At 50.6% G+C, this 10,721-nt stretch overlaps 3 protein-coding genes across 3 annotated transcripts; 2 read left to right on the top strand and 1 right to left on the bottom strand.

Moving 5' to 3' along the window:
• Nucleotides 1-715: 715 nt before the first annotated feature.
• On the top strand, nucleotides 716-2,398 carry PHACADRAFT_28973 (uncharacterized protein; the record flags this gene model as incomplete). The annotated part of the gene is made up of 1 exon (XM_007395192.1): nucleotides 716-2,398. The coding sequence occupies one exon, from the start codon at nucleotides 716-718 to the stop codon at nucleotides 2,396-2,398; it is 1,683 nt and encodes a 560-aa protein (XP_007395254.1).
• A 338-nt stretch (nucleotides 2,399-2,736) lies between these two features.
• Nucleotides 2,737-4,295, bottom strand: PHACADRAFT_94399 (uncharacterized protein; the record flags this gene model as incomplete). Its single annotated transcript, XM_007396240.1, has 8 exons — nucleotides 2,737-2,828; nucleotides 2,892-3,306; nucleotides 3,357-3,578; nucleotides 3,641-3,818; nucleotides 3,876-3,915; nucleotides 3,971-3,997; nucleotides 4,052-4,103; nucleotides 4,161-4,295. The coding sequence occupies 8 exons, from the start codon at nucleotides 4,293-4,295 to the stop codon at nucleotides 2,737-2,739; spliced, it is 1,161 nt and encodes a 386-aa protein (XP_007396302.1).
• Nucleotides 4,296-9,306: 5,011 nt separating this feature from the next.
• On the top strand, nucleotides 9,307-9,638 carry PHACADRAFT_196048 (uncharacterized protein; the record flags this gene model as incomplete). Its single annotated transcript, XM_007396239.1, has 2 exons — nucleotides 9,307-9,436; nucleotides 9,502-9,638. 2 exons carry the CDS (start codon nucleotides 9,307-9,309, stop codon nucleotides 9,636-9,638), a joined length of 267 nt encoding a protein of 88 aa, XP_007396301.1.
• Between the last annotated feature and the right edge of the window lie 1,083 nt (nucleotides 9,639-10,721).

Below are 10,721 nucleotides of genomic sequence, written 5' to 3'. Positions count from 1 at the left end.
GAGAACGGCACACATACCCAACCACGGCTGTAGTGAAAGCTTTTCCGCAAGCGATCTAATTCCAAGTTTTGGTATTGCGATATAGGCAGAAGGGCGCGATTTGAACGTTCAGTCCGTCAATCCAAGTAGCGTCCTATTCCGAGCGGAGTCGAGGCGAGGAGGATCGTGAGTTCCTGCGGTCCGGGAGACTACGAGTACGAACGTCGAGAGCAGCAGCTTCCCAAGCAACATCGTTTGCACTGGGGCAGGATAGGTGGTAAGACAGCTCATGACAGTGGACGCAAAGCGAAGGAGTCAAGCAAGCAGCTCGAGATGATGGCACTGATTGGACGCGACTTCATCAGCTTCTGATTAGATAAGGCCTGCCTCTGCCATGGTCCACTCCTAGTCTCGGTTCCAGACATTCCGGCCTCATCGACATCATCAACACTGTAAGCCATATAACAAACGGAATTTGAAGTGGCGTGCAGATTATTCCCTCTCTTACTACGACTACTTCTTAAGTACTGATCACACCCAGCTCGGTCTCTGCGAACACCTTCCAGAAGAGAGGGAATAAGACTAGTCCACGCCCTACATAGCTCTGCACGCGAGATTGGTATTTTACAGAGACCAGGGACGCAGCTCACGAAATTGCTCGCCGCCTCTCGACTTAATCACGCGCTTGTGCGCTTGTCTGAGTAATCCCATCTTGGTCAGCACTTTGCTCGCGCTTATGCTCCTGAATGAGCACCATACTATTTTCTTTCTCGACCTCACAGCTGCGAAAATTCATTGCATTTGCAGAGACAGAGCATTGGAAAACCCAGCCTGGAGGAATTGTCTGCTCTCGTTGGACTTATATGCCCTCCCGGCGCTGCGGCTGACGCTGGCGGCAGGTAGGGGCTTGAGAATATACTTGAAGATTACGCTGATCTGTGAAATATTTGTTTGCAGTGACAGCGAAAGCTCTCCTCTCCGTGTCCAAGAGAATCTTGCTGCATACGACGCAGAGCTAGCCAAGATTCGCGATCTCCGCGACGCGGTGGTCGCTGCCTCCCTTCGGTTTCGAGCGGGCAGAAACAGCTGCGTGAAGATCACCACTCTACCGACCGAAGTCCTTCGGCAGATTTTCTGTCTAGCGGTGGAGTGCGGTTTGAGACACCAGACAAACTTTGCGATTGCTGCAACATGCGCTCGTTGGCGGACGGTCGCATTTGGCGAGTCATGCACGTGGACCCACCTGCCGCTGACGAAACTCGGGATCAGCGCATACGATTTTTACAAGGCACGGAATCGTTGTGGCATGCCTTTAACGGTGACCATCCACGATTCGTGGCCGATATTCCTGAACAAGAACGCGGTGGAGGTACAAGCCTTCCATGCCGTATTTTCGCAGGACAAGTACTACGAGAAACTCTTTTGCAAGTTGCAGCTTATCAACACGATCGAGTTCACGATACATCTCCCCGAGCGACCCTGGAGGCATGTACTCAGTGATAGCATCTTCCAGGATGCAAACCGCCTGCAGTACCTGACGCTGCGGGGCTGCCGGTTCTCCTGGGATTCCAAGTGCTACGGCCCAAATCTGTTGGAGCTGCGAGTGGAGGTGCACGGGCCGGCCGCTTCTGAGTACATGTCCGGGAAGGAAGGGGGTATTCTGCAAATATTTCGCGCGTCGCCCAGGCTGCGGAAGCTGGAGCTGGAGCTGCATGAGGCCAAAGGTGAGGTGGGGACTCCTAGCCAGGACTATGCTCTGTCCATACAGGATCAACCTGACCTCTGCCACACGCGTATTGAGATGGATTGGCTGCGTTCCATCACTCTAGACCTCCCGTTCGAGTACGCAACGCACATCCTCGAATCCATCTCCCTCCCGGTAGAGACAATGGCCCGGTTCGAGCTCACAGTCCATGATTCGCGGTCGCAGAAATACGCTCTGGGCGACATCCTCGGCGGCACGCGTGTTCCGCTGGGGTTGTTCGCCGGCCTGCGTGAGCTGCGCCTGCATGACCTCCGTAGTGAAGGGCTAGGTATGCGTGGGTTGGGCCTGCACCAGCGACAGTTCGCAATTCCAGAGCCATACACGTTCTCCGTTTCGCACTGGCCCTCCTTCAGCGCCTCGTTGGGAGGCGACGGCCGCATGGGCTTCTTTCCTGAGTTGCGCGCGCTCGTGCCGCAGATGGTGCATCTCGAGCATCTCATCTTCCGCGTCTGCAATGGCGTTTATTCTCAGGCTTCTTTGGCGAAGGAGGACGCGAGGTCGATGGCCTCGCTTGTACCAGAATGGACGCCGCGACTGAGGAAGATTACATTCGACGGATGTCAGCCAGTGCTGCTGGACGCGCTTCGAGAGCGGCTTGCAGATGCATTCGCTACCAGCTTGGAATTCCGGAGTCGTCGTGGTGGTAGTAAATAAGCTGACAGCCATTATTTAATATTGAAGTGATAGCGTGCAATGTATTTTTCGGTATTCGTTACCATGATTTGGTTGCATCGGCACCCATCATTCTGGTGCGCGAACCTTGTTTGCTCACTTCGGGTTCGTGTCCAGGAGGCTTCACGATCATTTCTGTCCTGGAGCTCATGTGCTCAATCTGTTTGCGCGCCCAAGACAAAATGCACGGTGTACATTATATTTGGAGAGCGCGAAGCTACAAGCCGCACAGTCACCATGACCGCCGACATCACATCGAGTCCAAAAATGCCTTTTACCATAATTTAGGGCTAGATGAATGAACTTCGCCGTGAGACCGCTTAATAGTCGACGGCCTGGACTCTGAACCGGACATCGTTGCATGTCATGCTGCCGTCCGGGCAGTGCGGGATCACCGTCTCGTATGCGCCGTCTGTACGATAGCCAATCGTCAGCTCCATTATACACCGCGCGTGCACAGTTTGAAAACACATACCGTCGACGGTCAGCGTCGGGAACTTCTCGGTCGTGCACGACAGCTCCAGGTCCTGCGGGCCAGTGGTGGCGGGGAAGCTCGCAGGCTTGTTCACCGCCGGCTTCGGAACGGGGACGACGGCCGAGCAGTCGACCAGGTCCGCGCGATTGTGGCCCAGGATCGCAAGCTTGGACATGGCCGCCTTGAAGCTCGATGCCATGAACTCCTGCTGGTTGACGAAGCCCTGCCAGAAGCACGCCGTGCGCGGGTCGCGAGCGAGTGCAAAGTCCGATTGGAGACGCATCTCGCCGGTGTCGCTGCCGACGGTGAGCGGGAGTGGGGACTCGACCTCGCCGGTGTTGTTGTCGGTACCCGGGAAGCCGACGCCCCTGAGGAGAACCTCGAGGAAGACCTGGGTGTCAAACACGAATGGGGTCTGCAAACAATATCTAGCGTGATCTCACGACAGCAAGTATTTTCGCTTACGGAGTCGAATGGCGCGGCGTCGATGGTCGGGTCGACCTTATCGGCACGAGCAATAGAGTGAGAGGCAAGGAGGGAGACAACCTCGAACGGGCTGAAGCTACCGGCATCGGCGAACCGGTCCAGGATCGACGTGATGTTGTCCTGTGGTTCGGGGATCAGGCCCTCGACGGCCGGCGCAGTAGCATTGGGACGACCGGCAAGAAACTCCAGTTGGGGCGCGCCCTATCGTGGGTGATCGTGTGAGCACGAATACAGCAGGAGATGGGCAGCTCACGACTACTTACTGGGCAGTTGCTCAGTGCGACCGCGCCTGCGAACTGGACGAGGTCGGCAGCGGTGATGCTGGGGAACTGAGACATGAACGGAGTCAGACTGTCGACACTGTCGTTGATGCCCACGTTCGCTGCGAACGATGGCTCGACGGTCGGGAAGATGAGCATCGACCCGTCGGCTCCTCCACCGCTGCACACCCAGGGTCAGTATACTTCCGACCACTGATCAAGACGTAGAGCAACTCACGCCGCGGGACCCTGGCTCTGAGAGATAGCAATGGCATCATCTGACAACATAACAATAAGCTTACTGCTAGCTACCCTCGACAGAGTTTCACTTACGGAAAGTTAGACGAATGACCTCGTGAGCTTGGATGAGACGTCAGCGCCATCATCACAAATCGAAGAAGACAAATGACCTACCATCTTCACCGCATTCTTCCATGAACAAAGTATTCTGGAGCGCTGATATGAGCTACATTCAAGTGTTTCAGCCACAGCTGTAGCGCCGTACAAAATGGAGTAGACGCACAGGGATGAAGTTGCAGCACATCTTGTCGGGGACCTGTGTGCCGTCGGAGCAGGTGGCAGCGATGGAGGCTGAAGCAGTGTGCACGGCCACAGCAACGGCGACGAGGGCGATGAGTGAAGAGAATTTGAGGATCATTGTGTAGTCTGGAAAGTGAGGGAGGATGGCTCGAGAGGAAGAGAACTCGATGCCTAGAGATTGGGAGTGGAGAGCTCGCTGTTTTAAGGAGCCTCCTACACTCCTGCTCATCTTTTATATCTTTAGACCTCTGCCGTTTTTGCGCTGACGGGCTGCGAGAGGGCGCGCCGGTGCAGGAGCCTTGCATTCCCAAAAATGGCGGAGCCGGTGTAGGCAAGGGCCTATGCATCCTCGCAAACATCCTACGGGCCTGGTCATTGATGGATGTGGAGGTCTTGGCGTTTCATGGGGCCGGACGCCAATGAAAGCCCAGTGATTTGCAACACTCAGAAATGTGAGTACCAATCGCACATTCCGTAGTGCACGAACCTGTCGTTCGGGACTGCAGTGATGGAGCGCGCGTGCCCATGAGACTCGGCAGGAACTTCACGCTGGGGGCGTCGGGCAAAGGGAAAGAGCGCTGGGCATGTGAGAAGACTCAGATCGCGGATGTGGTGACAAATCTTTGAGGTGGCAGTGAACGTATCCGACACATGCCGTCCGGAATGGAATGGGGGCGCTTTCATCCTAACTCGACTGCACTGCTACTGAGGTTCAAGCTCATGTCTAATCAAAAGAATTCAAGAGTTTCAGTTTGGCGACATAGCCACCCGAAAAATCTGAGTCACACACACTACGGGCATGAGCTGATTTCAGACCACCTGAAATGTCCTGGTCAAGCCATCAAAACTGTTTCATTTTTGAAGACTTAACCGGGGCTTTCTGGTGTCCCAAAATGATAGATTTGCTACCATTTTTGTAGCCATTTGTGGTGCAGGAAAATGATAAATTTTGTGTAGCCTGAAACGAACCTGAAATGACTCAATATGGCTATATTTCAGTACGGCAAAGAGTTCATGTTTCAGGAGACTTTGTGGCGCATTTCAGGACATCTGAAAGAACATATGTAGAAATCATTCCTGCCTCATGTTTGCAATGAGGAAAAGTCCGGGCAAGGAAAACTTTTGATGGTCCTAAAATTACCATTTACGGCAAATTCGTAGTACATTTGCAGGACATCTCTGACTTATCTCGAGTAAAAATCTTCTAGCTCATAAATAGCTTCAAAATCCATCAGAAATGGTAATTTCAGGACCATCAAAAGTTTTCCCTGCCCGGACCTTTCCTCATTGCAAACATGAGGCAGGAATGATTTCCACATATGTTCTTTCAGATGTCCTAAAATGTGCCACAAAGTCTCCTGAAACATGAACTCTTTGCCATACACAGGGCCCCCGCGGACAGCATCCTGGGCACTATCTGCAGGATTTTGATAATTGTGTGACCCAGATTCTGATTGCAGCAGAATCTGAGCGCTCCTGTCCAAAATCCATTTAATTTTTGTCTGATTACACTTTTGGCTCTGCTGTAATCACTATCAGCCAAATTTGGTATATCTCACAATCTGATTCTTAGTTGAAAGCTTTTCCACATGGTACGAAGCGGGATACACCTGTGTGAGGCCAGAGGAGCACAGAGGTACATTGAAGGCCTATGGGCAAGTTCCCTCTAGTAACCTATTCCTCACTTCTCTAGTTGCCCCTGCCACCTCGCATCTACCACCTTCCAAGCTGTCTCCTAGTACAAGTGACCTATACTGCACCAGGGTGGCCTGTACTGTGATGCAATATGTGTCGGCCACCCTGCCGAGCTCTTCAGGCATGCCAGAGCAGCAGCATCTGTTGTACCTGCATCAAACAACAAAGATGTTGATCCAGGCAGTGTGTTATTTTCCTCGCTCGTAGGACAGATCTTGTATCACTACATTACCAGCTTGTGATCGCCATGACAGATGGCGGGAGACAGTTATGGCCGCAGATGAAGTCAGGCATAGTCATAGTTTTTCTGGTCATCACAGCACATCTGATGACGATACAGACCATGATGACATTATGAAGATCAGCAGGATGATACTCATGACCCCAACGATGCTTTCCTGCAGACCTGTGCCTCTTTCCACTGTGTGGTGCTGAGCAGACAGACAGTGAGACCTCTCAGCAGCATTATTTGTTGCACATCATATATACACTTGGGGCCGCTACATATATCTTTGATATCTGGCACAGAAGCCTTTTGCATGTCGCATCCCACTGTGCAAATCTGCGGTGGGTGGTGGGCGCTTGATTCCATCTGAGACCTGGAGCGAGATTGCTATCAAAATCCAGCTGTTGTGAGATAACAATCAAACAGATTTTGGACCTCAGCTATCTGGACATTGATCTGTGGGCAATCCCCTGGAAACCTGGTACACGCAATCTCCCGGGGCCCTGTGTACTGAAATGTAGCCATATTGAGTCATTTCAGGTACATTTCAGGCTACACAAAATTTATCATTTTCCTGCACCACAAATGGCTATGAAAGTGGTAGCAAATCTATCATTTTGGGACACCAGAAAGCCCTGGTTAAGTCTTCAAAAATGAAACAGTTTTGATGGCTTGACCAGGACATTTCAGGTGGTCTGAAATCAGCTCATGCCTGTAGTGACACCCAGAAGGGCAGACATGAGTGTTGCTTGGACACTGTGCATGTCTAATACATCCAACTGGCGCAATTCACAAAAAGAGACCGTTTAGACTCATCAAGAAGAAAGAAATGACAGTGCAACTTACATAGACGAGTGTATGGTAGCAACTGAGGGTGAAGCTTGAAGCGTGATGCGTTCAATGCCTGTCTGAGCAATCCCATCTTGGTCAGCATGTTGCCCACAATTAAGCGCCTGGGCCATGTCAGCTTTTTTTCTTGATGAACATTGTCTTTTTTCGCTTGTTTATAAAGGCCTATAGAACTACTGCTACATGAGGGCCTGTGCTACAGCCAAAACAGGGTCTGTGTCAGTTCACCTGGTCGACCTAAGGTCAGGGGGCGCAAAGGAATTCACAGAACTGCACCAGATGGCCCTGGCCTCCACAAGACGAAGGTTGTCTGCAGGCCCGGATGGTACATCCAGCCAACCTCACTGCTCATGGCTGTGGAAAAGTACTGCACCCACAGGGACTAAAGGTTGGAAAGGCCAGCCTGGAGGAGTTCTCTGCTCTCATTGTGCCTCCTGGCACTAGTGGGTAGGGTCTGGGTATGTACTTGAAGATTACACTGACCTGTGGGGCAGTTATTGACGGAAAAAGCTCTTCTCTCCATGCTCAAGAATCTCTTGCCGTATACAATGCACAGCTAGCCAAGATTCCCAATCTCTACGACGCGGTAGCTGCTGCCTCTCTTCGGCTCCGAGTGAAAAGAGTGACAACTGCATGAAGATCAACGCTCTATCAATCAAGATCCCCTGGCAGATCTTTTGTCTAGTGGGGGAGCATGGGCTAAAGCACAAGACAAACATTGCTATAGTTGCGACATGCGCTCGTTGGCGGGCGGTTGCATTTGGCAAGCCGTGCATGTGGACGCATTTGATGTTACAGAGACTCAGCGATGGCACATGCGAATTCTACAAGGCACGGAACAATTGTTGCATGCCTTTGTGAGTGACCATCCGCGATTTGTGGCTGAGATTCTTGGATGGGAACGCCCCAGAGGTGCAGGCCCTCCACGCCACATTTTGGGACGTCAGGCACTATCAGAACCTGCCTTCCCACAAGTTATGACTCATCAACATGACTAAGCTCTCGGTCACTTTTCATGTGATGGACATGCACGCGAGCCTTGCATGCGGCTGCGCTTGGCGCGCTGACTGTCGTCTCTGAGGACGTGGACAGAAGTGAAGGAGATATCCTGCAATAATTTTGCGCGTCGCACAGACTGCGCAAGCTGCAGGTTGTACCTGCACGAGACGCATGACGAAGGATGGAATCCTCACTTGGACCCTGCTTTGTCTGAGCAAGATGAACCTGACCGCCATCACACACGTATCAAAATGAACCAACTGCATCCTATTGCCCTGGACCTCCCATTTGTGTACGCAATGCACATTCTCGAATCCATCTCTCTATCGGTGGAGACAATGGATTCCTTCGAGCTCACAGTCTGCGTTCCGCTCTTGCTGCATCGCACTTTATGCGACGTTCTCAACAACACGCGCGTCCTGCTGAAGCTATTCGCTGGCCTGCATGAGCTGCGCCTGTACAACCTTCGTGGCTACAAGCTAGGTTTGTGTGGGTCTGGCCTGCACGAGTGACAGTCTACACTTTCAGAACCATACATGTTATCTATCTCGCAGTGTTACTTATTGGATCCCTTGCTGGAAACTTGCGGCCCCATGCGCTTTCCTGAGTTGCGCTCACTCGTGCCGCAGATGGTGCATCTCGAGCACCTCATCTTCAACGTCTACACCAGTACTGTTTCTCAAAATCTCCTGGCAACGGAGAATGCGAGGGCGATAATCTCACTTGTGCTGGAGTGGACACTGTGACTGTTGTGAATTGGATTGCGCAGGCAAGGAAATAACGAGTAATCAACGGTAAAGGTCTAGGATAATACATCGTGTTCTTATATATGTTATCTACCTCCTAATATACTCAGTCCAATACTTAGTACGCTGAGGAAGCTGAGATGAAGGGAAACGCGGCAGGGAATGAACTGGCGCCAGAGCCGAGAGTGCTCTGCGCGCATCATATCTAAAACAGGAAAGCCATATCCAAATATGGCATGACGCGGTGAGCGCGTCATGTCAGTGTCTCGGTGCGGCGCGGCTGATGCGCATCCGGCAGGTCAGTGCGCCTCACGCCTCAAATACTACAACAGTGACTGAGGAAGATCACATTCGACGGATGTCAGCCAGCACTACTGGTAGCGCTTCGAGAGCAGTTTGCAGAGGCATTCGCTACCAGCTCGTCATAGTGTTGCCACGGCTTGACTGCTTAGCCGCTAGTCGTTGCAGTCAAGCCATGTGGCAGCCAAGCCAAGTCACTGATTGGCTCTTGGCTGTTACGCGGCTTAACTGCGGCTTGGCGCGACTTAGCGGTGGCTTGCAGTCAGGTCCAGTTGTCCCAAAAAGGCAAACGCCGCGTCACCTTGCTTGCCACTATGCCTCCTCGCAACCATGGAAAGAAGAGAGCTGCCGAGACCCCTCAGAAGACATCTAAGAGGCAAAAGGTGGCCTCTAAGCATGTTGAGTTTGACAATGAAGCTGTTATGACCCAGTTTAGGCTGTCTGGTGCGCTTTTTTTGAGCTTTTGTGCAGTTTGATGTTGTCTGCTGATAACATCTTGAATTCTGTAGGTGAATTCTCATCTGAGGATGCTGTCCAAGGTTCCCCAGCAAAGAAGAGAGGTGGTAGGAAAGGTCCAGGAGTTCAGGATGTTGCTGAAGGAGAGGTGCTCATGGCATTCGCTGTCGTAAAGAAAAGGTTAGGATAAGAAAAGTAAGTAAAAAAATAAAAAATGAGGTTTGGTATAAAGAAGATTCTAGGAGAAATCCTAGAAGGCTACTTTTTAATAAAAGAGAATGGAGTTTGGTCTGTTCTAAACTAGAAGCAAGAAGGGTATAGTATGGAATACTTAGATTTGGTTTTCCCAATCTTTTCTTTCCAGGGTTCACTGGGTTAGCCTTTCAACCAAGCTATCCTGGTGTTCGTGGGGGACTAATTCAAAGACCACCTACTAATCTACTTAAGTGCTCTAAAGCTTCACTTGCCTGTTTACAAGGGACTTTTTAAGGAATCTTAGAAGATGGGCTGTAAGGAGGTTTGGTTAGTAGCTTAAGGACTAGCTACTTGGGTTAGTAGAATAGGGTTTTTAGATAAGTAAAATAAGAGGGTAACAAAGACAAGTTAATGTCTTGGTTAACTTAGTAAGCTTTGGCTAGTAAGGACAATTTAATGTCCTTAGAGGATTTGTATAACTTGAAGCAGTCTGAAGCTTCCAATTTAGAGTTGAAGATCAAGAATAGAATTAATCTCTTTACTGCTAGTCTAATTACTGTAAGCTCTACAGGAGACGTACCACAGTTTCAAATAATGACGCCACTAGCTCTCGCAGTCTAGGGTTAGTCAAATAGTGAACTCGTGCACTATACCAAGGGCGTTTCCCTTCAGGTTATTTGAAAGTCAGAGGCTCTACTGTGCTTAAGGAATTTCCTAGGCTGTAAAGAAAGGAGTCTATTCTCTGAGAGCTAAAGAGCTCAGGGGATTAACTGCAGGTTTGCTGCTAGCTAAATCCTTGACAGTGTGTGTGGTGCTTGGTGGGTTGGTGTGTTTGTGTCCCAGAGAACCTCTCCTATTTATACCTTTCAGCCTGTTGTTCCTTAGCCAATAGCAAAACTGGCTCTTCTATTCTACTGTAATTACTAAGCTACTTCTACTTTTATTAATAAGCATTTTGTCTGTATTAGTCAGCCTTCTGTCTGTTTTACTAATGTATTGGTAAGCTATTACTAATGTTTGTTAGAGTATTACTATATTTTGGTAATTCATAGCTGTTGAGCATAGACCTTACTAAGCA

This window comes from Phanerochaete carnosa (genome assembly GCF_000300595.1).
Source record: "Phanerochaete carnosa HHB-10118-sp unplaced genomic scaffold PHACAscaffold_5, whole genome shotgun sequence".
In the NCBI taxonomy this organism is placed as follows: domain Eukaryota; kingdom Fungi; phylum Basidiomycota; class Agaricomycetes; order Polyporales; family Phanerochaetaceae; genus Phanerochaete; species Phanerochaete carnosa.
Note: the sequence above shows the minus strand (reverse complement) of the source record. Positions and strands in the feature narration are given on the sequence as shown.